A 27,830-nucleotide genomic window follows, 5' to 3' on the forward strand; every position below is an offset into this window, starting at 1 on the left:
GGTGAGGCTGGCCCAAACCACAATCCTCTGGTTTCAGCCTCCCAAATGCTGGGATTAGAAGTGTGCGCCACCACGCCCAACTCTCATTATTTAATATTGTGTCTCTTTATTAAGTGTTGGGCCTAGACAGTTCCTTTGTCTTGACCTTTCTTTTGTTAGGATTTCTGACCTCTGCTCAGCAGTCTCCTGAGAGCTCCTTTCACGTCCTTGTTCCTCAGAGTGTAGATGAGGGGGTTGAGGGTGGGAGTCACGACAGTGTAAAAGAGCGTGAGGAACATGCCCCGGCTATGACCAAAGGATCGCTGTGGTTGAATGTATATGACTGAGCTGGTCCCAAAAAAGAGGGACACCACGAGTAGATGGGAACCACAGGTCCCTAGGGCCTTGCGCCAAGCCTGGGCTGACTTGATTTTTATTACAGCGTGTGCAATGAATGCGTACGAGACCAATATCAGTGCCATAGGAAGGAGGAGGAGAACCAACGTAGCCACGAAAAGCTGGACTTCATTTGCGTGGATGTCAACACACGCCAACTTGATCATGGCGGGCACCTCGCACAGGAAGTGATGGAGGAGGCGGTGCCCACACCGAGGAAGCCGAAGGGCGATGGTGCCTTGGATGAGAGTGTTCCCTACGCCACTTAGCCAGGCTATTCCTGCCAAGGCCTTGCAAAATGATGGGCGCATGACAGTAGTGTAGTTGAGAGGTCTGCAGACAGCGACATAGCGGTCAAATGCCATGATAGTAAGGAGAACGCACTCAGTGGAACCGAGGGAGAGGGACACGTAGAGCTGTATGGCGCAGCCCGTGGATGTGATGGTCTTGGCTGGTCCCTTCAGGTTCCACAGCAGCTGGGGCACGACGCTGGTGGTGAAGCCGAGGTCAAGAAAGGAGAGATTGGTGAGGAAGAAATACATAGGGGTGCGGAGCTTGGGGTCCAGGCAGGAGACCAGGATGATGGCTGTGTTTCCCATAAGGGTCAAAAGATAGGATATCAACACTACCACAAAAAGGGTGATTTCCAACTGGGGCTGGTCTGAGAATCCAAACAAAATGAAATCTCCTCTCAACGTTTCATTGTTCTGTTCCATAAATCTTCTAAGGTAAAAGGAAAAAAAAACACTATTGGGAATTGGGTCTAGGAAACTATATCATTGTTACTATTACCTACAACATTTGAAATAAACTTTTAGATGAGGTTTTAACTAGTGAAGTTACACAGAGAAGAAAATGTGTAATTACTAAAAGGTATTCTTAAATGCAAGGGAATTCTTTTGTGTCATTTTTTGTCTCAGTAAAAATTTGGCATATCCTCCTTTTTCTTAATGTGACTCTCCCCCAAACACACACAGTTGTTGATTTTAAGTATCTATTTTAAAAAATTCCCAGTTCGAGTGGCTATAAGATTTTATAGGGAAAAGTGGGAGAGAAGAAATATATAAATGCTGAGGCTAACTTAAGTGTCTGTCATTGAATGGATTTTGAGTGACCATGTCCACAGTAATAGAAATTGTAACGCAAAAATACTGTTTAACAATGTGGTCATTTGGTCAAGAAAATAAATAGAATACATTTTGTGTCTCACAGAGAAAGTGGGTTATGATGATGTTCCTTACATCAAATTATCTGATCAGAGTGATACAGGGTTGGACTCAGTGAGTCTCAGTGTGGGAGAGAGCCCAGTAATGATACCCTTTCCTTAACAATACTCTCAGGAGTGTCCACACAGAACCTTTTTATCTCTTAAAGTGATGGGAAAAAGCACATTTATGATACATGCATACAAAAGCACACAGGCACACAGGCTCAGAGTGCAAGCATTTGAGACAGATAACCAGGCCATCTTTTTCATAAAAACAAGGGGAAAACTAACTGATATCCATTCATGTGAACATCAGTAATTGGATTTGATGAATCATAAGAAGGAAAAATACCTCCCTATCAACTCATTTGGCATTTTTCTGTATAATAACAAACAGTTTGAATTATATGTCAATGTGTCATTCACTTATGTTTTATGATGTCATCATCTGTGTCCTCCAATTTGTGCTCTCATGATAGCATTTTTATAATCATTTACTTTCAGAAATAATGAAGGATTATAAAATTATGTCAGAAATAGGAGAAATAAAGCTTAAAATTTTAAATGTTAGAGCCAAATGTTTATATGTGTATAGCTAATAAAGAATTCTACTCAGGAAGCAAAAATATTATGATAGATTCCCGCGTTCTTCATATTACTAGTGCTGCTAACATAAAATGCGATTTTATGTTAAAGAATTTATCTCAGAGTGGCGTGTTTTCATTTCAGTCACAAAAGTATTTCAGTTGTTTCAAAATTTGCACCAAATTTCAAAGTAACATAATTTGATAGAATTTTAGCCTTAGAAATGTTAGAAATAAATTTTAATTGGTTACCTTTTGCAAAAGTTTAAATACAGAATTATTCATGTAATATGCTTACTGAAATCCTAACAGGTATTAATGATATTAAATTCATAAGATAGATTATTTCAATTATTGAGTTTATGTTTTGTTTGTGTATCTTAATCTCTCACATTATTTGCTGTAACATTTTTTACAGTTTTATTAAGGTATAATTGATACAATAATTAAAAATTGAATATACTCATTATGTATGGCATATGTTTGATATGTGTATATATGGTAAAATGATTGCCACAACCAGCTAACGAATGCTACATAGAAAAATACCATTTATGTAGGTGCTTTTGAATCTACTAAAATAAGAATCATCAAATTATTTCTCTCATATCTTATTATAATACTCTAAAATATATATTTTTTGTGGCACTGGGGGTTGAACCCAGAGGCTTTCTACCTCCGGGCTATACTCCCAGACCTATTCTACATTTTATTTGGAAACAGGGTCTCACCAAGTTGCTGAAAGCCTCGCTAAGTAGCTGAGGCTGGCTTCGAACCTGTGCGATCCTCCTGTCTCAGCTGGGATTACAAACTTGTCCACCACTCCCGGCTTACTCTAAAATATTTTAAAACATTGGGACTATAAGGAATATTTAAGGAGATTTCTCCACTTCTACCCATGACATACTTTATTTTCTCTTCTGCTTACGTTGAAGAATAACTGCACTCGCTTCAATCTTCTAAGAACCAGCTCACACCTCAAAGGCGAGAAGTTCGGGCTTTTGTCTTCTCCACAGTTTAAGTCTGACTTGTGGCTTGAAAGGAATCACCATATAGGATCTAAAAAAAAGATGATCAGAAATAATTGTGTGTATATATGCACATGTACGTGCACACTGAGGCCTATTTAATTTAAAAACAGAATTGTAAGAGATACCTTTTCATATATTTTATACTTTTATTGGTGCATTTTAACCATACATCAAAGTGTGGTCCTAATGACACAAACATACATGCACGCAGCACTGGTGAGTTTCCCTCTGGATCCCACTCCTCTCCTTCTACCCTCACGCCTCCTAGTGAGGATGGTGGCGTGTGTTCATAGATGGCCGTGGCATTATTTGAACTCTTTCCTTCCTCCTTTCTTTTTTCCTCCTCACTTCCCTCCCCCATCCCCTTCCACTTTTCTTCTGGTCTCTCTCCTCATTTTTCTGAAGTCTCTTTCATTCCTCATTTTTTCTGAAGCTTCTACACATAAGAGAAACCACATGACTTTTGACTTTCTGAGACTGGCTGATAACACGTAGAAGAGTATTCTCTAGTCTCATCCATTTTCCTGCAATGACTCAACTTTGTTCTTCTCTATGGATGAGTAGAATTCCACTGAGTGTATCTGCTACCACATTTTCTTTGCCCATTCATCTGCCCATGAGCACCTGTGCTGGTTTCGTAATTGGCTCTTGTGAATTGTGCCGTTATAACATGGATATGCATGCATCTAAAGTATAATACAGGCTGTCAAGTGCTATTTGGGAAAGGAAGATGAATCTAAAGAAAAATCGCTTTTCTTTGGGCAAAAAGGCAAAATATTTTCTTCCCCCTAAGCACTTTTTGATTCTTCTTGTGCTATGAACAGATTTTGTTTTTAATGAAGATGTGGAGGCCAGACCTCCAAAAGGACTCCTGAAGGAGACCGATGGGAAGGACCGTGGCTCAAGGACTCACGGAGCCTGTGCTAAGTAGTGGGACTGAGGCAGCTCAAGAGAGAAAGATGTGGCTGACAACATTAAGACGGGTTACTTACATCTTCTAGGTCCCCCTTCATTCCTTTTTACATTTAGCACCATGTAGAGAACTTCATCATATCAGCGTTTCTCTCCTGGAGTGAACACCGTGCCCAATACCTATCAGCTCTGGGAAAGTAAATATTTCTTAAGGAGTTGTCCTTAAAGAAGACCAGAGTAGAATAAGTTTAAGATATAGATTCTTTCAATACCTTGGGGACCTGTGTTTCCAAATTGCTGATTGTTATAGAGCTGATTAGTGTCCAGAACTTTATTTTCTCAAGGGAGAAACATAAAAAAGGCCTTTCTTTTTTCTTCTTTCTCCTTCATTTTATTTTATTTTTGTGGTACTGAGGATTGAACTCAGGGGCATTCTACCTCTGAGATACACCTTCAGCACTATTTGAAACAGGATCTCACTAGGTGCTGAGAGCTTCCCTACATCACTGAAACTGGCTTCAAATCTACAATCCTCCTCTCTCAGTCTCCCAAGTACTGGGCTTCTAATCTACAGTCCTCCTATGTCAGCTCCCAAATACTGGGATTGTAGGCATGGGTTCCCACACCTGGCTAAGGAAGGCACTTTTTTTTAAACAATTTTTTTATTGAACATAAATAGTATACATTTACACTATATTTGGTGCCCTCTCCCCCCTGCCCCCGTTTTCTCTTCCCCCCTCCCACCAATGGTTGTCTAGGTTAACCATGTCTTATTCATAATTTTACACATGTTCAGGTGTAGACCCTCATTAATCAAGATCGGCCTTTCTCCTCTCCTATCTTTCCATTAAAACTTAGCTAGTATTTCCCCTCTAATATCTGGAGTCCCAATGGTATCCTTTGTGTTTTCTAGTTTGGGCATATTAGAGGAAACATGTGTATCTTCTCCTTCTGTGTTTGGCTGATCTCACTTAACATGATGCTCTCCAGGGCTTTCCATCTTCTTGCAAATGATATAATTTTGTTCTTCTTTATGGCTGAATAGAATTCCATTGTGTGTATTTCCCACAGTTTTGCTATCCATTCATCTGTTGATGGTGATCTGGGTTGGTTCCATATTTTGGCTATTACAAATTGTGCTGCTATGAACATAGGTATGCATATGTTGCTGTATTTCTCTGAATTCAACCCCTTTGGAAAGATACCCAGGAGTGGTATAGCTGGATCATATGGTGAATCTATTCCCACCTTTCTTAGGAATCTCCACACAGATCTCCATAGTGGCTGAACTAGTTTGCACTCCCACCAACAGTGTAAAAGAGTTCCTCTTTCCCCATATCCTCTCCAGCATTTGTTGTTGTTTGATTTCTTTATGCTTGCTACTCTGACTGGGGTTAGATGGAATCTCAGTGTAGTTTTGATTTGCATCTCCCTGATGGCCAGTGATGAAGAACATCTTTTCATGTATCTATTAGCCCTTTGTATCTCTTCTTTTGTGAAGTGTCTATTTAGTTCATTTGCCCATTTCTTGATTGGATTGTTTGTTTTGCTAGTGTAGAGTCTTTTGAGCTCTTTGTATACTCTGGATATTAGCCCCCTATCAGAATGGTGGCTGGTAAAGATCCTTAAATAGAAGAAGATCTTGGAAGATGGAAAGATCTCCCGTGCTCATGGATAGGCAGAATAAATATAATCAAAATGGCCATTCTGCCAAAACTGATCTATAGGTTCAATGCAATTCCCATTAGAATACCAGTGACATTCTTCAGAGACCTAGAAAAATCAATCATGAACTTCATATGGAGAAAGAAAAGACCTAGAATAGCCATAGCAATTATCAATAACAAGAAACACGCAGGAGGCATTACAATCCCAGACTTCAAACTATACTATAGAGCAATAGTAGTAAAAACAGCATGGTACTGGCACAAAAACAGATATACTGACCAGTGGATTAGAACAGAAGATACAGAAACAAACCCACACATCTTTAGTCAATTAATCTTTGACAAAGGGGCCAAACACATATGCTGGAGAAAAGACAGCCTTTTCAACAAGTGGTGCTGGGAGAACTGGCTAACCATTTGTAAAAAGATGAATCTAAACCCCTATATCTCACCTAACACAGGAATCAACTCAAGATGGATCAAAGACTTAGAAATTAGACCTGAGACTGTGAAGTTAGTAGAAGAGAACATAGGTTCAACACTACAACATATTGGCACAGGCAGTAACTTTCTCAACAAAACCTCCAAAGGAAGGCACTTTTTAACATGATCTTGGTTAATTCTATGAGTCAGTTTAATAACTTCTTGCCCATCCTCAGATGTCTCAGTAGTATGTTATTGGAAAATAATTTTAAGAAGCAACACTTTTGCTGTTGAAAATTAGCCACATAACTGGGTAAATGTATATCTCATAACTACTTACTTTCACTAACAAGTATAAACATTTTTAAGTGTCAGTAAATATTAAGAATAATACCAGTGCTTCAATAATGCTTTTATTAGTAGGGCATACCAAATTATTTGAATAAATTCCACATTTTTAGTCATTAGATATATGTATATATTTTAATATACATTATAAACTTCTATAATGAAATATTTTTCTAATAAAATATGTGTTTTATAATGACATATATACAGATACTATTATATATTTATTCCTCCATAAGACCTCCCAGATCTCAGGAAATTAAATAGGAATTAATATATGGGATGGAATTAAATTGAAAAGCTTCTGTGAAGCAAAGGAAGATATCAAAAGTCTAAAGAGAAAGCCTGCATGATGGGAGAAGATTTCTACCATCTATTCCTCAGATAGAGGACCAATAACTAGATACAAATAACCTAAAAATTTAACACTAAAAAACAACTCAATGAAAAAGGACAATTGAACTGAATAGACACTGCTCAAAAGAAGAAATACAAATGGCCAACAAATCCATTTAAAAAGTGCATCATCATTAGAAATCAGGGAAATGCAACTCAAAACTACACTGAGATCGCATCTAACTCTGGTTAGAATGGCAGTCATCAAGGATACAAATGATAACACATGCCTGCAAGAATGTGAGGAAAGGAACTCTTTTTGAAAATATAATTTTGTTGATGCAGTGTGATTATACATCGCAAGAAGGTTCAGAGTGACAGAAATATACATGCACAAGCAGTTGGTGATTTCCCCTCTCTTTCCTTGTTCGTCTTATTAAGATTGGTACTGATAACCTCATATATGTACACAGTATCATTTCAACTGCTTCTTTAACCAAGTCTCCTCCCTCCCCACTTCTCTCCTAAATTATTTTCCACTAGTCCACTGGTTTTCTCCTTATTTATATGAAGCCCTTTTTTCCCCTCAATTTCTCTCTGGCCTCCACATAAGAGAGAAAACATCTGACCCTTAATTTTCTGATCCTGGTTTGTCTCACTTAGCACAATATTCTCTGGTTCCATTCATTTTCCTGCAAGTGACATAATTTTGTTGTTCTTTATGATGGAATAAAATTCCATTGTGCATATATAGAGAGTCAACTCCAGATGAATAAAAGAAACACCTAGAAATTAGAACGGAGCCTTTGCAATTCCTAGAAGAGGGCATAGAATCAACGCTCCAACATATAGGCACTGATGGAGACTTTCTAAAGAAAGAAAGAGTAACTCTTATACACTCTTGGTGTGATTGTGAATTAGTAAAACCACTAAGGAGATCAGTATGGATATTCCTCAAAAGACTTAAAAAGGGAACACCACATGACTCAGCTATAGTAATCATCAATATCTTTAAAAAATTAAAATCAGAATGCTATAGTGATACATAAATTCCATGGTTATAGCAGTACAATTAATTCACAATGGTCACATTGGAACCAAACATCAACAGATAAATGGACAAAGAAAAGGTGGTATACACACACAGTGAAATTTTAATTCACCATAAAGAATAACAAAATAGCCGGGCGTGGTGGCGCATGCTTGTAATTCCCGCGCTTGGGAGGCGGAGACAGGAGGATCACATAGGTTTGAAGCCAGCCGTGCTGGCTTAAGAGACCCTGTTTTCAAATAAAAATATAAAAAATAGGTGTCTGGGAGTGTAGCCTGGAGGTAGAAGGGCTTCCAGGAACCCCAGTACCAGCAACAAAACAAAACAAAAGAATAACAAAATTATGTTAAGTGTGATCAGCCAGTCTCAGGAAGTCCAGCTTCATATGGTCTCTCTCATATTCAAAAGATGGGGAGAAAATAGTAATCAAAAGGGACTTTAGAGAGACTATTATAATAATGTAAGTGGGTTGGAGGAAGGAGGTGATGAGGAGAAAGAAAAATTGATAAAACAGTTCAAATAATGCTATGTCTATACATGGCCATATATGAAAGTATCACAACTAATCCTACTAATGTGTGTGTTGATGGGTGGTTATTGGGATGGGATCCAGAAAGGACCACACCAAGTGCTGGGTATGTGTATGTTTATATCACTTTGAACCCCGCTCTGATGTGTATTTACAATGCACCAATAAAAGCTGAAAAAAAAAACACTTAGGATTTGCACATTTAGTACCATGGGTTATAGAAAGTAGGTGAATGACCTTAACAGGCTTTGCCACATTCATTATGAATATAACAGAAGGATGTTTTTGCTGCCTGGAATTTTAATTAGCCTTTCTTTCTATTGTGGATACCTTTAGAGCCAAGTATATGTATGTGTGTATATATGAGCTTTGAAGTAAGTGTACAATTGATTGTCTTCCAGAAGAAATAGGGGCACAAGTCCCTGTGGCTTTTCTTTCTCCAGAGACCCGACTCCCTCTCCAATATAGCGATTGGAAATTTCCAGGAAGGGGAGCTCCAGAGACTCCTGATAGTTGACAACACATGGGTCCTCCGCTGCCTATCCTGGAATTGTGCTCATGGTTGAACTTGTCATCAAAACCATCAACAGCCTTTATAGCCAGATCATTTTTCTTCTTGGAAGGTAGGGCTTTCTATGTCATGTTATGGGGAAAGGGAAAGTTTATTTGTGAACAGCATAGGAATTCCATAGTTGATTCCAATTTTTGAAGTGAACAGAGTACTTATATTCTTTGTCATGAAAAAGTTACCATCTTCTCTTTGGAAGACAAAACTTCCCTTATATTAACAGCGATCTGAAAGGGGAGAAAGAGTGCATTGTGGAGTCTCCTCGTATGTCCTAATTGTAGACATAGAAATACATAAGGAAAATTGTGACAAAGTAGAGTTATGTAAAGTGAGCCCAGTCTTTTACAGTCTTCCAGTTGACATCGAATACTTCAAGAGTGCAGTTCTTTCTCTTTTTACTAAACAGTAGGGGGGGATTATGTCAACTAAATGTCATTCAAGGGCATTAGAACATTCAAGGCTTTTATTTTACCACCACAATAACTGGTCACATAGCGAAATGCTCTGTGATGTGACCACCAGTTTACAGTGTCCATTTTCTTCTTTTGTTGTTTCTTGAAAGAGGACTATACACTGATCAAAACACATAAAATCTTCATCTTGGCCAAATTTCAGTATACAATTAATTGGTTATTACCATGAATGCCAAAGAAAAGGAGGCACATATTCTCTTTAAACTGAACTATATAATAATAACCTGAATGTGGACATAATAACCTAGGGTTTTTGAAAGTTATTTGTTTTCTAGTTAAACTATTTGAGGGAAACCCAGAAGTTTTTCATTGGAGAGGCTTTCTTTAATGGAAGCTTTTTGGATTTTTTATCCCACAGTCAATCTGCTGCAGTTTTATGGGGGCCCCCAAATTGACCAATCATAAAAGCATATTTTTATAATTACATTTCTTAAGTTTTACAAATTAATAGTTTGAACTATACTTACATATTCTATACAGATTGCTTTATAAAATGTCAATGGAGCCAGGTGTGATGGTGCATGCCTGCAATCATAGTGCTTAGATGAGGATGGCAGGTTCTAGGCCAGTCTCAGCAACTTAACAAGGTCCTCAGCAAATTAGCAAGACCCTGTTTCAAAATAAAAAGTGAATTGGGGCTGGAAGTTTAGCTTGAAGGTAAAAATATGTAGATTCAATCTTCATATCCCTCAAAGTCAATGGATTATATTTAGTGACTGAATTTATGCAGTGTCAAAATAAAAGCATTTTAAAGCCTGTGGTCTTGAGGGTGTCACCATGGGAAATAGTTTGCTTATTGAGAACTATGAATTAGATTCTTCTAGAGGGCAATATTTATAAGACAGACCAATGACTTGAACAGAGAGATATCAGAAACGTTACTTAATTGTATACTATTTCTACCTTCTATAATTGATTGTTTCATAGGAAATGAATGATAGTCATATCTGTTCCTGCTTAATATTCTAATTTAATGTTTGCATGTACTGGGGAGTTTGTGATATTAGAAGCACTCTATCACTGAGCTATGTACCCAGCCTTTTTTACTTTCTTCCTTCTTTCCTTCCTTCCTTCCTTCCTTCCTTCCTCCCTTCCTTCCTTCCCTTCCCTTCCCTTCCCCTTTCTTTCTTTCTTTCTTTCTTTCTTTCTTTCTTTCTTTCTTTCTTTCTTTCTTTCTTTCTTTCTTTCTTTCTTAGTGGTGGTATTGGGGTTCCTGGAAACCCTTCTACCTCCGGGCTATACTCCCAGACCTATTATATATATTTTTAAATTTGGAAACAGGGTCTCTTAAGCCAGCGAGGCTGGCTTCAAACCTGCGTGATCCTCCTGTCTCCGCCTCCCCACAGCGCAGGGACCACACTCGGCTACTTTTTTTTTTATTTTTAATACAGGGTCTCATGAAGTTGCTGAGGTTGGCCTTGAACTTGTGTCTTAGCTTCCCAAAGTACTGAGATTACTGTCTAATTAATCTTACTGTGTGTCCAACTCTAAAGAATTTCTCTCTCAAAATGTTAGCTACTATATGTATTTTTAAATTTATGCGTCTATTACACCGATTGTCTATGTTGTATCTATGCATACATCAATTTTATTTTCAGTTTCTTTGCTTTTTCACATTGATGGTCTATGTGTTTTATTTCCAGACAGTTAGGCATATGTCTCAATTGTATTCTGAAATTTGGCCAAGATGAAGATTTTATGTGTTTTGATCAGTGTATAGTCCTCTTTCAAGAAACAACAAAAGAAGAAAATGGACACTGTAAACTGGTGGTCACATCACAGAGCATTTTGCTATGTGACCAGTTATTGTGGTGGTAAAATAAAAGCCTTGAATGTTCTAATGCCCTTGAATGACATTTAGTTGACGTAATCCCCCCTACTCAATTCTATTTTCTATATGACTCAAACATCTGTCCTGAATTGTATTTGGTATTTTCATGATATGCATTTGTTTCTTGTTCTTTTTCTTTATTTGCATTATTCTATCTCCTTATGGTCTCTCTCTATATAGTTGCAGTATTCAAATGCTCAAGTTTTAGTTGCTTTGTTATATTTTTTTATTGGTTATGACATCTGATTTTCTTCCCACAGGAATACAATAGGAATTACTAAGAAAATGACTCATAACTAAGAAACAATGAAAGAGATCAATTTTAGCAACCCAGCAGGCTTTATCTTACTGGGCTTTTCTGACCAGCCCCAGCTGGAGAAATTTCTTTTTCTGATCATCTCTATCATTTACAGTTTGACGCTGGTGGGGAACACAGCCATCATACTTGTCTCGTACTTGAATCCCAAACTCCACACACCCATGTATTTCTTCCTCTCCAACCTCTCCTTCCTGGACCTCTGCTTCACTACCAGTATCGTCCCACAGATGCTCTGGAATCTCAAGGCCCCTGAGAAGACCATTAGCTACGTCGGTTGTGTGATCCAGTTTTACGTTGCTTTGGGGCTGGGTTCCACGGAATGTGTCCTCCTGACTGTTATGGCCTATGATCGTTTCAACGCCATCTGTCGACCTCTCCACTACAGCATTACCATGCATTCAAGGTTTCTCCGGCAACTAGCGGCTGTGGCTTGGGTCAGTGGCTTTGTGGAATCCACAGTTCAGACCACTCTTGTTTTCCAAATGCCCCTCTGTAGCCATCACAGGGTAGATGATTTTATGTGTGAGGAGCCCGCCCTCATTAAAATTGCCTGTGCGGACACAACCTTCCTGGAAAACGAGCTCTCCGTAGCCACCGTTCTTTATGTGGTTATCCCTCTGGGGCTTATTCTCATCTCTTATGGCTGCATTGTTAGGAGTGTGCTGAACATAAAATCCACTGAAGGCAGGAAGAAAGCATTTGGGACCTGTGGGTCCCACTTGATTGTTGTGGTTTTGTTCTTTGGGACCATCATTTCTGTCTATATTCAACCCAAGAGCAAGTATGCACAGAATCATAGAAAATTCCTCACCCTTTTCTACACTGTAGTAACACCCTCACTGAATCCTTTGATCTACACCTTGAGGAACAAAGACGTTAAGTGGGCAATAAAAAGGTTACTGGCAAGAGACCCAAGTTAGGGAGAAAGATGGAGCACACCCACGTACTCTCAGACTTTTGGAACTTGGAGTTATCTACTTATGGTTTCTTTCCTTATTTATCAGGAACATAGCTAAATCTACCAAATCCAAGTAGTTGGGACATTTTCTTTAGTCACATCCTGAACTCACTTACTTTCAGTCCTTCTTTTTGTACAGTTTAGATAATATATATAGATATTTAAGTTTACCTGAGAATGTTTCCTATTATGTTTTAGGTATCACGTTTAGTAGTGCTACAAATAGTGGATGTTCTGGTTGTAGTTGATTTGAAAGGTCTACTGGAAGACCACCGTTATCTAACGGTTTGCTTATTTGGGGAATGTTGATTTATGTTCATACAGCAGGGCATCAAACATTAAGTGCATCTGCCTTGTGCCTACTGTGGGGATAAGTTGATAGGCCTTCTGCTCCCTGATTTCCACATTTATAGGCTGAGAACAGTAATAGAATAGGGGAGGTTTTGAAAGTCAAGTAACGAATTTAATGAGTTTGAGATGTCCCTGATTATCTCTATCATCTAGAGTTTGATGCTGGTGGGGACCAGAGTTGAGATGTCATGTGGTCCAAAATAAGCGAGTCTTAGTTGATTTTATTGTTTTGTTGTTGTTATTGTATGTGTTATAGTTGGTGTCAAGGAAAACGTACACCAAATGCTCTTTTTAAAATAATTTTATTAGTGCACTGTAATTACAGATCCTGAAGTTCAAAGTGATGGAAACACATGCACACAGTGGGTGGTGTGTTTACTTCCGCATCCCGCCCTGCCCCGCCCCTCCTGCACATGGCCGCGCACTTGTTCACAATGCCGTTACATGTGGATATAGCATCATTTGAACTGCTTCCTTCCTCAGTCCTCCTTTTTCTTTACCTGTCTTCCCTTCTTAATCCCTTTCCAATTTCCTTTCTCCTCGTTTATCTGAAATCCCCTTTATTTCCCATCTTTTCTCTTGCTTCCCCATATAAAAGAAAACATACGACCCTTGACTTTCTGATACTGCCAGGTCTCACTTAGAGTAATATTCTTTACTTCTATCCATTTTCCTGCAAATGACATAATTTCACTTCATGGCTGAGTAAGATTCCATTGTGTATTTCTACCACCTTTTCTTTATCCCAACTAACTATTCAGGAATATTTAATAGAGAAAATATTGCGGTTAATTTAATTAATTATAATGGGGATATTTTAATATTCAAAATGTCCCAGAATGCATTTCTGATGTTTTTTGTATTCAACTGCTTTCAAAGCACTGTGTTTCATAATATGATCATAAATTGACTGATTATTGAAAATAAAATAAATTACATCAAATATTTACACTGGTTATTGCCAGATTGCAAGAACATATTTGAATAAAATTTTAATTTTTACACTTTTATGTGTTGTATAAATTGTCCTGAAAAGCAGCTTTACATGCGTTTTAAGAAAAAAGCCAGCAAAAAATATTTTGTTATGTGATTAGATATGAACTACATGTTTATTAAAAAGGCCTTAGAAATAAATGTAAAAACTCACCAATCATGACTGCCTAGAGAAACTGCTGCCAATAGTTCCTTTTTGGTGATTTCAAAGTTATTTTTAAAGTTCTTATAAAAATGGGACATATTAAACATATTGTTTTGGGTGATTTCGTTTGAACCTCCCCCTCATATTATCCCTGGGTAACATGAGGCTGTAACCATCTTCTGTATTTCTATCTTTTTAATAAACTCCTTTAAATCTTCAAAAAATAAACATATTGCTTTAATTTGTTTTAATTCTTGATTAAATCAATCATTTCTTCCCAGATTTATAAACAGACTATTATCTCTAATGTCTGCATATAATTCCTGCCAATAACTGAAGCTTAATTATTAACCAGTCAGCTATTTTTCACATTCAGATTATTTTCATTATTTTCATTGTTCATTACTATTCATACATGTAAATAAAAATCACAAAGTATTATTTTTAAATGAATTGGACAATTTTGGGTAAGAGAAATATCTGACAAAAGATATTTTTAAAATAGGAATATCTGGTCATTAGTATACATTACCATTATTCTTTCATACTAGAAATTTTTCATCCTAAGAGATTAAATCCCACGTTCGGCAGATCACTTTGAGTCATGGCAGCATCATAGTTCACCAATGTTTGTCATATTGTAGCTACTATATGAGTGGTTATTAATTCCTCTTAGATTACATGTTTACACTACTCCTTCCTGATAGCTAGATGTTTAAAAATCCAAGCCAATGCCTTCATTGGTGCCTTGGGCTAATGAATTATTTTATAACCATGTTTATTTCTCTTAAGAGCAAGGTTTTGGATGATCTTCAAATACATTGAGTCAAGATTCATCTACACATATGTAAATTTTATAAATTACAGAAAAATCTTTGCTGTGTATATTATTTTTAGCCCAGTTTTCTTCTGTATCCTTGAATTTAACATTATTTCTCTTTCTATAGAAAACATTTTCATTATGGAAACTCTTGAGAAAATTTTTCCATATTTTTCTTTTAACATTTTATAGCAAATACCTCTGAAACTTCAGTTCTTAAATGTTTACATATTTTAATGGCATGCACAAAACTAATTCATTTACTCTGTGTTATGTGCCAATAATTACAATTGAAGAATTTCAAACGTGTTATAGAAGAAAATAATGTATTTCACAGAGTTATTTGGGAATTAAAAGCTATGTGGATAGTCATGTGTTGAGAGCAGAAGTCAAAAGGGCCCTCGGGGTCTAGAATGTATAGTGAGAATTTGCCAGACTTCTGAGACATAACCTGACAATTTATACTCTCAGTCTAAATAACAAAAAACCTGTCCAGTGTTGGATTTATCTACTAAACTTCCTTAGTAGCCAACTTCCTTCCAAGAATTTGCAATCAGATAATGATTCTGAGTGCAAAAAGAACTCTAAAATTAAAATGTTAGCTGTTAAGGAGAGGTAGAAAAGTGCACAGCTTTCCTGTCTATTTGCTTATTCTTGGATTGGGTGTGTATCTTTTCCAAAGAGCAAGATGTGTGAGGTCCTCTGCACCTACCCATGGGTCAAATCCTTTCTCTTGCCCAAGATTCTCCGGAGAGCCGCCTTGACTTCCTTGTTCCGTAAACTGTAAATGATGGGGTTGAGCATGGATGTCACCACTGTATAGAAGAGAGCTAGGAGTTTATCCAGTCCTGGTGAGTGGCTAGCCTTTGGTCTCAGGTAGGCAACAGATCCTGAGCCATAGAAAAGTGTTACCACAAGCAGGTGGGAAGAACAGGTGGAGAGGGCTTTACGACGGCCCTCGGGCGAGGGCATGGTCAGCACTGAAGCCAGAATTCGAACATAGGAAGCAACAATCAACAAAAATGGGCTGGAAATGCAAAGGATTGCCACCATGAATGTGGTAGCCTCGTTATGGGATGTATCCCCACAGGCGAGTGCCAGGATGGGTGGGAGGTCACAGAAGAAGTGGTCTATCTCGCAGGGGCCACAGAAGTCCAGGGAGAAAATATAATTGGTCTGGCCCAAGCCTACTGTGCATCCCACTCCCCATGAAACCATTGCCAAAGAGGCGCACACCCCTCGACTCATCCGTGTTGCATAGTGGAGTGGGGAGCATATGGCCATGTAGCGGTCAAAAGCCATGGCTGCCAGGAGGCAGCACTCGCTGATACCAAATAAGGTGAAGAAAAACATCTGTGTGGCACAACCCTCCCGGGAGATCCCTCGAGCCTCACTCACCAGGCTCTGCAGCATCTTGGGAATGACAGTGCAGGTGTAGCCAATCTCTAGGAGGGACAGGTTGGTCAGGAAGAAGTACATGGGCGTATGGAGGACGGGGTTGGTCCAGATGGCAAGGGCTATGAGAGCGTTGCCTGCCAGTGATGCTAAGAACATGAGCAGGATGAGGGTGAATAGGAGGGAACACTGTTCAGTGGCTTCAGAGAATTTGGCAAACATGAAATGTTTGACTGGTAAGTCGTTGTCCTGCCACAACGAGCAGTTGAAGCTCATGACCTGTCGAAGAGAACGGCAGAGCACAGCAAAATTACTGGAGGATTCCTTCACACGAGGGAGACACATTGGTTTATTACTTCCAATTCATTTTTTAGTAACCCTCAGAAATTTCTTACTTGAAATTCTAAAATTCAGTAAGTTCAGAAATTAGCCGAAGACTTAGAAATTACCCAAGACTTAGAAGGTGGAGACAGGTTCCAGGACAGGCTCAGCAACTTAGCAAGGCCCTCAGCAACTTAGTGAGACTGTGTTTCCAAATAAAAAAATAAAATAGGGCTGGGAGAGTAGCTCAGTGGTAAAATGTCCCTGGTTCAATCTCCAGTAACACACACACACACACACACACGCACGCACACACAAAGTACCCCTCATTTTCATACCTTTTCAAACCAAATCCTATTCTGTGTTCACTATCTCAGTCAAAATGGAATGAAATAGAAGAATGTTCATCACAGCTCAGCTCAATCATCCCTCCATGCCGTCATCTGATCGGTCGTCAAATATGTTCAAACTTTCTCTCACATCTACTCATTTTTCTCCACTTCTGTTGCCGAAGACTTGCTTTATCCCCCCCATTTATTTAGTAAGTATCGAGCCTGTAATATTTTGCATTAACATCGTAAATATTTGGGTTCAGAAATGAACAAAAAATATTTCTCCCCCCATGAGACACACTGTAGTGAAGGAGAAGAGAAATTAAACAACCATTCTACAAGTAAATGATGGCTGCAGTGCACAGAGGTAAAGCCAGGGTATGCCCAGGGACTGACCCATTTAAGTTAGGTGGTGGGAGAGGGTCCTTGAGAATGAGAAGCTGAGGTGTGGGAGACCAGCAGGGGCAGCCGTGCAGAGACTGCCCGCACCACTCACACGATGTCCGTGTCGGACTGCCGAGGCGACCTCGGCACTGCAGTTAATTTCCTTACCACAGTGCCTCTCATCTGCCATCCTTCTTCCATCAGCACATTCTTTGCTAAGTGAAAATTATCATCGCCTGCTGGTTAAAACTCAAATTTCTCAATGTGATTCCGAAAACTCTGTAAATCATGCCTCTGACAACTGATACTTTTATCTCGTCCTTTAAACAGACCTCCCGTTACAGTCCTATCAAACTACTTGCATCCCTTAACGTGTACTTTGCTTGCAAATACTGTTTTCTTTCTTCTCATTCGCCTCCCTGATTGACTGTTCGAGCCCCAGCAGAGCTTTGTCTCTTCTCTGGACCCTCACCTGACTCCTACGCTCCTTTGTCCCTATGGCGGTCAATTACATCCTTTCTTCTGCATTCTTGACACCCTATAGCTGCTTTGATCACACCTATACCATTGTGGTGACCATTACTTGCTAATTTCTTCCTGAGAACACCCTCAGACATACACATGGGTTATGAAGTTTTATTCATTTATTAACTTTTGCTTACTATTGTATCTACCATCCTTATCAACCAATACGTTCTCGTGAAATGAAAATAAGTTTCAAGGCTTCACTTTATGTAGTCTACCCATTGTTGTATATTATGTTTTCTGAAGTTACTTTGACATCCATTCAATATCTCAAATGTTACAGCTGGTTTTGCTCTGAATCTGATAATTATCGACTCCTGGTGGAATATTTTTGCTCTTTTGTGTGTGTGCTGAAGTTTGGATTCTTCTTTTTGAAACGTCACTAGCAAAAATCTAAATGATGTTTTCCCTGAAAAGGCAAAAGAATGAGAAGTGACCCCTTGGGTTGTTCTGGAGTCTTTCTGCTCCCCGCCACGTCCTGAGATCACGTCTACCCTCCACTTGTTTCATCACATCACTGTTTATGCTGCATGAATATTTGAAGCCACAATATACAAAACAATAGTCAGCTTGTAGAGGCTCCTAATTATTGTAAATAAACACATATATCGGCTGTATTCACAAATACATGTACTGAGTGCACATTTTCAAATATTTACATATTTTTACACTTATAGAAACACATGTGCAAACAACGCATGCCGAGTAACAAAAGGTTAAGAGCGTTCTGGAGATATTCTGTGTGGATTCAAATCATAGGGCAGCCATCTAATGCTGGATCAAAGTTAACATTTACTCCACATCTCTGTTCCTCATTTGCTTATTTATAAAAGGAAGTGATGAGCTGGGCGTGGTGGCGCACGCTTGTAATCCCAGTACTTGGGAGGCTGGGACAGGAGGATCGCGGTTTACGGACAGCCTCAGCTACTTAGTGAGGCCCTCTGCAACTCAGTGAGACCCTGTTTCAAAATAAAGGATAAAAAATAGGGCCAGGGGTGTAGCTCAGAGGTAGAATGCCCCTGGGTTCCATCCCCCGTACTGCAATTAAAAAAAAAAAAAGAGGTGATGATACTGTATTCTCCATGAGGTTGCTATTATAATTGAGTGAATTCCCTTAAGCATTTTGAAAAGTGATTCAATGCTTCTTGAGTACTAGCTGTAGCAACACATGTACTTATGTTATACATATGAACATGCAAAGACACATAGATTCACCCTCATCTTCCTTCTTGGGGAATTTTGGATTAGAATCCTCCTGTTACATTTCTATTGCCTATAGAGGAAGAGCCATGCACCCTTGACAGGGTCACAAGTCTGCAAAGGAGCAGCGGCAGGCAACAGAAAAATTTGATATGGAGTCTTGGGGCTGTGTGTCACTTCTGCCTTTGAGACGTCTTCATGACTTAAAGTGTCTGATTATTTCCCTGTATTGGTAAGATCAGAAAGCCTTTTCTATCTTTTTAAGCTGTTTTAATTTTTTTATATGCTGACTTTGGAAAGAAAAAACATTAACAAACCCTCAGGAATGGCCTTACTCCCCTGAAAGCCTCATGTTAATGAACTCACATGATAGTGTGTGGGCTATTCCCTACTATAATTGATTCATAAAATAACTTTTATTAAGAGCCAAATCAAGTTATCTAAAAGGGTACTACAATATAATTTGAACATACAATAGTTCTATACCCAATAGTAAATTATATTCTATTTCTGTTATTATTTTATGTTATAAAACATACGTAGGCCAAACACCATTTGGGAGGTTCTGAAGGTTCAAATCATGACATGTATTTCAGCCGCAGATGGAAGTATGCAAGACATAGAGGGAGGAAATAAAATAATAGCAGTAGTTTAGTGATTTGGCTTTACACGCACTTTTACACAGCCCCAAGACCCAAGCCAAGCTCACTGTATATAGCTCTGCTTTTGAAATGGTCCAGAATAATTGATTTATTTTGGGATGGGGCTATGTAATTAGAAATGTTCATGGATAAGGATAAGGGCTACATGAGTGATGTGTGCATGTATGCCTCCACCATCTTGTACCCCACTGAGATATATGACTACAACGCACCAATTAAAAATTTTAAAAAGATGTATGACCATAATGCACCAATGAAAAAATTAAAATAAAAATGAAATGTTCAGTGACTGACTCAATCTTGTATATCATCTATTTTTATAGTGAAATGTTTATTTTTTTCCTATCAGCCAAAGGAAGATATATGATATACCATTAAATACTGTGTCTGAAATGCTTTATGCAGTGTCTAAAATCGAGAAACACTCAAAAATGTAAACATTCATTATTCCATAATTTTTAAATGATTTAACAGTACAAAACTGTGTGCAAATTGGTCATTAAAAGGTTATTAGAAAAAATGTCAATTGCTGTTCATAGTTTTCCCCTAGTCACTTCATCAAGAACATAATATTTCGCTGAATGATTCCTTAATTTATCCTAATAAAAATATTTTAGCACTCAGCTGGACTGCCGTGTAAGATATTATCCAGGTATCTTAATAAGTCACATTAATTCCCTGACAATAAGTCACATTAATTTCCTTTAAAATAATTAGCTTAGATCAACTTAAAGCCATTTTCTGATAGGGAAACTAGGTGTCTGGGTAAATTTTTATGCTCTTTGTAGAATGAGACAATAGCTAATTAAAACAATGATGAGAAGTGAAAATGCTTTACATATCAGCTCTTGATTTTTATATTTTAATTCACCCTCTTTCAAAGCCCCCTATTGTTCAGACACAAGCTACAACACATACCTTTATCAATAACACTTGCACGGAAAAAGTAGATGCTATTATTTCTGATGAGTCACTTCCTGATTTTCTTTATACCTTCTCCTTATAACACCCCAAATTCAAAGGATATAGATCTTCCCCAGCCTCATCTCTGAGGCTGTGCATGAAGAAGCCTTTGTTGCAGTCAGGAACTACATCTTATGTCTAACCTCTGAAATATTGTGTTTCTCATGAGAGATGATCATGTCCCTCCTAGCAATGCCTCAGCTTTTACACACACATACACACACACGCCACGTACTGATCACATGATGATAAGTGTGAGCTTTTCTTCTTCCTGACAAGCAATGGATTATATTATACATTGATTCTCTGTGTTCTGAATCCTTATTCTTGAAACCTCCCCAAGAGATTTATAATTTCTTCTCACTAGGGAGTGCCAGGAAGCAGGTTCCTTCTACCTCCCAAAAGCTGTCGTAGACAGATTGGTCTCTACTGCAGGCAAATGCCAAAATTTGGGAAGCAAAAGAAATAAAAGTAAAAATCAAGTGAATAAAAAGTTAAATATAATGAATAACTCATATTAATGGTAGCTGCTGCCTCTTTAGTGACAGGAAATGACTTAGTGTGGTAAATGCATTCAGTTACATAATACAGATATCTCTCAGCTTTTCCTATATTTAGGAATATTCCATAACTAATTATGGCTAATAAAATGGAAGTAAGTTTGTATACCCAAGAGGTCTTCTTAAAGGGAAGGGAAATATCTTTTTTTAATTATTTCCCACCCATCCATCTGCAGTGGAATTGAATTTGATTACTGAAGTTTCTCTCAATATCTTATAGAATAAAGACAACTTATAATGCTAAGGATTTGGGGACATAAAAGAGGATAATGGATTCCAGAAAAATTAGGCTTTTAAACAAGTCTTACAGTATTATTGCATTCAGGTATGTCTGAATCTTAGTATTTGTTTTATGTACCTGGGTGCTCCCACATTTGGGGCATAAACATTTACCATCATTATATTTTGTTAATTTTTTTTATCAGTAAGAAGTGACCTTTTTTGTCTCTTCTGATAAATTTTGGCTTGAAGTTTGCTTTATCAGATATGAGACTAGCTATCCCTGCTTGCTTTTTGTCTTCATTTTTATGGAATATCTTTCTCCATCTTTTTACATTTAGCTTGTAAATATATTTGTTTATATGGTGAAGTTGCTGACAAGTAGCAGTTGGATTTTAATTTCTAATTCATTTTCGCCAGTCTATGCCTTTAAAATGTCTCATTGAGATCATTTGCATTTAGTGGTATTATAGAGAGGTGACTTTTATTTTCTTTCATTTTTAGTTATATTCTCCATATCATAAAGTGTTAGTTATCCTTCACTTAATTGCTCATCTGATGGAATTCCTCCCTTCTCTGGGTCTGATGTTTACTTTTTATTTTCTCTTTGTGTTTTATAGTTTTCTTTAGGTCTAAAGAGTCTTTACTGATCTTTTGTCTGTATGATCTTTTTACTGTTGATACATGTGTGTTAAAGTCTCCCAGTATCATTTTATTTGAGTCATAATGTCAAGTAGTTTTTGTATTGTGTAAGTAGATGTGCTGCTAAATGTTTTCTACCATTGTATCTTCTTGCTGGTGTGTTCCTTTACCAAGAAGAAGTGACCCTTTTTGTCTTTTTTGATAAATTTTTGTTTAAGGTCTACTTTGTTTGATATGAGAATAGCTGTTTGCTTTTGGTCTCCATTGGCATAGTATATCTTTTTCCATCCTTTCACCTTTAGGCTGTGTATATCATTGCCTATAAGCTAAATTTCTTGAAGACAACATATAGTTGGGTTTTGATTTTTAATCTACTTGTCAAATTTATGTCTTGTAATTGGGGAGTCAAAAACATTCACGTTCAATATTATTATACAGAGGCATTCATTTAGCTTAAATTCTGCTTTACTTAGCTAATCTTCTAATCGAATTCATCCCTTCTCTGGATCTGATATTTATTTTTATCTCATTAAGAGTTTTCTGTAGCTTCCACTTAGTAGTAATGAATTCTTTTAGTGTTTTTTTAATCTTAAAAATTTTTTATTTCTTCATTAAATATTAAATAGAGCTTGACTAGATATGACTATCATGGTTGGAGGATGTTTTTTTCAGAACTTGGAAAACATCATTCTAAGCCCTTGCTTTTAGAATTTGGGTTTTGAAGGAGTAATCTGTACAGGTTTGTCTCTAAGTATCACCTGGCATTTAGCTCTTAATCCATTTAAGATGCTCTCCTTGTCCACTACATTGGTCATTTTGACTGTGGCCTGCAGAGAATCTTCTCTGACCTTTTCTAGTTGGGATTCTGAATGTATCCTGTATGTGAATGTCCATCTCATTTTTCACATTTGGAAAATTCTCTGATACTATTTTTTTTTAAAGAAATGTGTCACATTAGCTTGAGAACCACAAAAAGCTTCTTTGTTCCAGTAAAGAGAAAGTGAGGAGAAAATACCCCAAACTATCTCTGCTCTTATTCACTAAATTTCATATGGAGATTCCTATCAGCTGAACCCAACCAAAGCCAGATATCAAGAAATTCTCATTTTAGACACTAGAAGCATAAAACTTAAAAGAAAATATATAAGGAGATAGAGAATGAATTTGGAGCGAGGAAGAGGGAGTGGAAACTATACAGTACATGTGTATATACATCCATATGCTACAAGTGACTACCTCTAGGGAACAGAGAGAAATTATGGACAAAGGGAGGAAGCTGTTAAAGAAAAGCTTTTCATTTTTATTCTGCTACACATGTCTGAATGTTTTTTTCAAAACAAAGCACTCATGAATTTTGTGTCCAATTTTTAAATTTTACTTTTATCTACCTATCTGAATAGCATGTACTATCTTCATGTCAATCTTTTTATTATAAAAATTTAAATATTTTGAAACTTTAATTTTAAGTTTCACTTGATTTCTTCCTGTCAGAAAGTTCAATCTTGTAATTCTCACTTTAATTAATTTTTGTGCCTTTTATTGTTATTATAAATTATTTATTTATTTATTTATTTATTGGTGGTACTGGGGTTCCTGGAAACCCTTCTACCTCTGGGCTACACTCCCAGACCTATTTTTTATATTTAATATATCCTCCTGTCTCTGCCTCCCAAGCGTGAGGATTACAAGCATGCATCACCACACCTGGCATAAATTACTAAATATCATTTGACATATTATAACAACAAATTAAGGCATTCAGATATCTCTCATTGAAATTCCTTAAAATTATTTATTCAACTTAAGTTAGATCCAAATATATACATATAGAGTATGCTATTCCTGGCCTCCAGGCTCCTCATTGGCAGATGATCTATGATAATAAATCACTTAATATGTAGTTAGGCGTACCATGGTTTCACCTACACTGAACATGTACAGATTTTTCTTTATTATTATTGCTCAAATAACAGATAACAATTATTTACATAGTGTTTATACTGTATTTTATATTATAAATAACCTAGAGATAGTTTAAAGTATACAGGAAATATGTAAAGTATATATGTAAGTTATATGCAAGTGTTGTGAAATTTAATATAAAGGACATGAGCTTAGATTTTGTAACCAATTTGGAGTCCTGGAAATAATTCCCCATGAATATCAAGTAACAAACCTATGCTATTTAAATCAATATCCTGTGTGTTAGGAAATGGAATGAGTATGTTCTAGAACACGTCTAACATGAGACTTGATCTCAGCCTCAGTTTGGTAGATAACTAATTATACACAGAGAAGATTTTCATAAATAATTCTGTCCCAAGGAACTTTCTCTGCTAGCTCATCTGGGAGAAGGGTAAATGAATGAGTAGCCCATGGTAAAACAATGCCCAAGGGTCACAGGAAAAGCATACAAATAAATCCACAAAGCATTTGGAATATACTTTCTACTACTGCCTTCCTAACACATAGATTTTTTTTCCTCCTTGGAATCCTTGAATCAACTAAAAAAACTGAGAATTGAAGATAATTCTTACTCATCTGTGTGTTATAGATTCTGTATCCTTTTCTGAACATTTTAAAAATTCTAGTGAATTTTAACATAATTTCTTTTTAGTAAGTGATAATTATAAAAAATAAGGTAAGTCAAAAGATGTTTGTTTTACAAGGAGTGTGTGTAGACAGATCATAGTGTCTAGTATACATACAAAAGGTAGAGAGTACTTCACTTCAGGAAGCCTTTGGATATACCTAGGTCAATGGCTTGGTAACTAGAGTTCTCTTTGTAATTAATCTCTTAAAAGCATTTAAATTTTAATAAACATTATACCTAACAGACCAAATACCTGAATGAAGTATGAACACTTCATTGGATCAAGTATTTTTAATACATGGCCAGAATCTCACAGATTAATGTCTCATGGATATCTTTACATGTTTCACCCAGATGTTTTGATGTCATATAAAAATAACATTAATTTTTTCTTATAGTCTTCTACTATAAGTAAAGGTAAAAATTACTTTAAGAATAAATATTTAATTGCTGTGGATGATGAAAGTGAAGTACAGAGAAAAGCCACTACAATGAAAATGTGAGTTGGACATACTAAGAGATGTCAAAAAGAGTAGAGTTAGGCACCTTATTAAATTGACATTGAAGATTTGTGGTAAAGTAGATCCCTGTGCAGTGAAATAGTAATGAAAAAAACCTGAAAGTAGAAAATTTTAAAGTCATGGAATGCCAGGCATGGTGCTGCATGCCTGTAATCCCCGCACTTGGGAGGCGGAGACAGGAAGATCAAGCATGTTTGAAGCCAGACTCTCTGCCTTAAGAGACCCTGTTTCCAAATAAAATATAAAATAGGTCTGGGAGTGTAGCCCAGAGGTAGAAGGGTTTCCAGGAACCCCAGTACCACCAAAAAAGGTCATGAATCCAAGAACTAAAAATAATGATGTTATGAAAATGACATGGAAAATATGAGAGATCTAAGGATAAAATTTTAGAGTTGAAATATATTTTACAGTAAATGACATGGAATATGCACACCTGCTATAGTGTCTCTAGGGTAATGCCTAGAGTTTTTTTTACTGAGTTCCTGCCTTAAGCTCCAACAAACCAAATTGGAGTCACTCATAATAAATTTTACATAATTGAACTGAAATATTAAGATCCCAAAATAGACTAGTTTTTTTTTCTGGATAAAAAGATATTTAAATCTATCTGAGCCAAGATAATAAAGAGGTTCTCTCTTTTAATTCTTTTTTTAAAGTAGGTTGAAGTATTTGATGTTACCCAACGAGTTATTTTTTCAATTGTTCTATTTTTTCTTTCATCCTTACAAAATGTATGATTCTGCTATCGCCCAATTAAAATCCAGCATCCTTTAAAAGTACACGCATATTCATATTTACCGCAGCACAATTCGCAGTAGGTAAGTTATGGAAACAGTCAAGGGTTTGACAGTGATGGATAAAAAATGTGGCATACATTCACAAAAAAGTTTTATTCAGTCATGAAGAAGAATAAAATTACATTTTTTAAAATAAAATGAATGGAACTGAAGATCATGTTAAGCAAAATAAGCTAGACTCAGATAAGTAATATATATTCTTTCTTATGTGGATACTCGTGTGTGTGCAGGCAGGGCAGAGGGGATAAAGCAAAGGGGCGCCATGAAAGTGAAAAGGGGACCAAACGTGTTGAAGAAGGGGACCAGGAAAATGGAGATATTTAGGAAGGTAGTAGAGGACAAAATTGATCCCATCAAGTTATTTCCATGTACCAGTGTGCCACAATGAAACTCACCTCTCTGTGTAACTAATACAAGTCAATTAAAAAATAAGCGAGAAAATATTAGCAAGCAAAAAAGTATTTAAATATTTTTATTAATTTAGAATGGCTAAGCTATATTAACACCAGTCTTATTACTTCATATGGAGAGGATATAATTATGCCATTGACTAATGGGGGCTGGAGAAGACTACCTTGATGATACTTATAGCTTGTTTTTCTCCTTTTTCATTAAAAATGTATCGAGGTAGCAATAATAGAAAACTCTATTTTTAATGTTTCAGTAATTATTCACAGCAGTGCTTCTAAAAATGAACCCTAGGATTCCTCAGCTCTATGTCAAATATATCCTAACAACTAGAGAATGGAAAAATAATTTTATTTAGATAACCTTCTCAGCTGATTTTTTAAAGTTTATTAAACCCCAACTTTGGAGTTTCCAAAACACAGTCACTTCTATTTTTATTTATTTTTCATTGAATTAACTAGGATTAGATTGTTCCTGGTTTTCAAGGGCTTTGAGGTGTGTCATTAGGTTATTTATTTGATTATTTTTTATTCTTATGTGGGCACTCAGTGCTATGAATTTTTCTCTTAATACTGCCTTCAAGGTGTCCCAGAGGTTTTGATATAGTATATCTCTATTTTTGTGGTTTTTTAAAATGAATTTCTTAATTTCATTCCTTACTTCTTCAATGACTCATTCCTTGTTGTTGCAGTGTGCTATTCAGTCTCCACGTGTTTATGTGGTTTCTCTGGGTCTTCTTATAGTTGATTTGTAGTTTCATTCCTTTGTGGTCTGAAAAGACACAGGGAAGTATGTCACTTTTTTTTTTAATTTGCTAGTGTTCACTTTGTGACCCAGGATGTGATCTATTTTGGAGAAGATTCCATGAGCAGCTGAGAAAAATGTGAACTCTGCTGTAGTTGGTAGAATATTCTATATGTGTCTAATAGGTCCATTTGGCTGATGGTGTTCTTTAGGTGTGAGGCATCTTTACTGATCTTTTGTCTAGAAGATTTGTCTAGAGGTGTAAGAGGGATATTGAAGTTTCCCAGTATTATTGTATTGGGATCTCTGTGTGACTTAAGGTAAAAAAGAGTTTGTTTTTGGAAAATGACTGCACCTATGTTTGGGGCATAGATGTTGACTATCATTATTTCCTCTTGCTGGATTGTTCCTTTTACCAGTAAAAAAAAATAGGAGATTAAAAAAATAGGAGATAATTTTTGTGAGCCTCATACTATAGAAGGAAATCCGTTTTCAAATGGCTACTTAACTTGTTGCTGATAACTTTCAATTTATAGTATCATGATGAGAAATGACTCAGCAGTCAAGGAGTAACTTTTTTGTCATTGCCTCTAATTCTTTTTATTGGCCATGACTCTACTATATGTGAAACAAACTAAGGAGG

At 36.9% G+C, this 27,830-nt stretch overlaps 3 protein-coding genes across 3 annotated transcripts in view; 1 reads left to right on the forward strand and 2 right to left on the reverse strand.

The window, feature by feature from the left end:
* The window catches only part of LOC308273265 (uncharacterized protein), a gene marked incomplete at both ends in the record, with an annotated part of 28,337 nt that extends 27,246 nt beyond the window's left edge, over nucleotides 1-1,091 (reverse strand). The window contains one exon of the mRNA XM_080710345.1: nucleotides 170-1,091. Within this exon, the coding sequence (XP_080566471.1) occupies nucleotides 170-1,091 (922 nt within the window). The remainder of the gene's footprint in view (nucleotides 1-169) is intronic.
* A 10,550-nt stretch (nucleotides 1,092-11,641) lies between these two features.
* Nucleotides 11,642-12,574, forward strand: LOC308272931 (olfactory receptor 2G6-like; the record flags this gene model as incomplete). Its single annotated transcript, XM_080709972.1, has 1 exon — nucleotides 11,642-12,574. One exon carries the CDS (start codon nucleotides 11,642-11,644, stop codon nucleotides 12,572-12,574), a length of 933 nt encoding a protein of 310 aa, XP_080566098.1.
* A 3,055-nt stretch (nucleotides 12,575-15,629) lies between these two features.
* LOC308273266 (olfactory receptor 10C1-like) lies at nucleotides 15,630-16,592 on the reverse strand (the record flags this gene model as incomplete). The annotated part of the gene is made up of 1 exon (XM_080710346.1): nucleotides 15,630-16,592. One exon carries the CDS (start codon nucleotides 16,590-16,592, stop codon nucleotides 15,630-15,632), a length of 963 nt encoding a protein of 320 aa, XP_080566472.1.
* Between the last annotated feature and the right edge of the window lie 11,238 nt (nucleotides 16,593-27,830).

This window comes from Muscardinus avellanarius (assembly GCF_963383645.1).
Source record: "Muscardinus avellanarius genome assembly, chromosome: 14".
NCBI classification, from domain to species: domain Eukaryota; kingdom Metazoa; phylum Chordata; class Mammalia; order Rodentia; family Gliridae; genus Muscardinus; species Muscardinus avellanarius.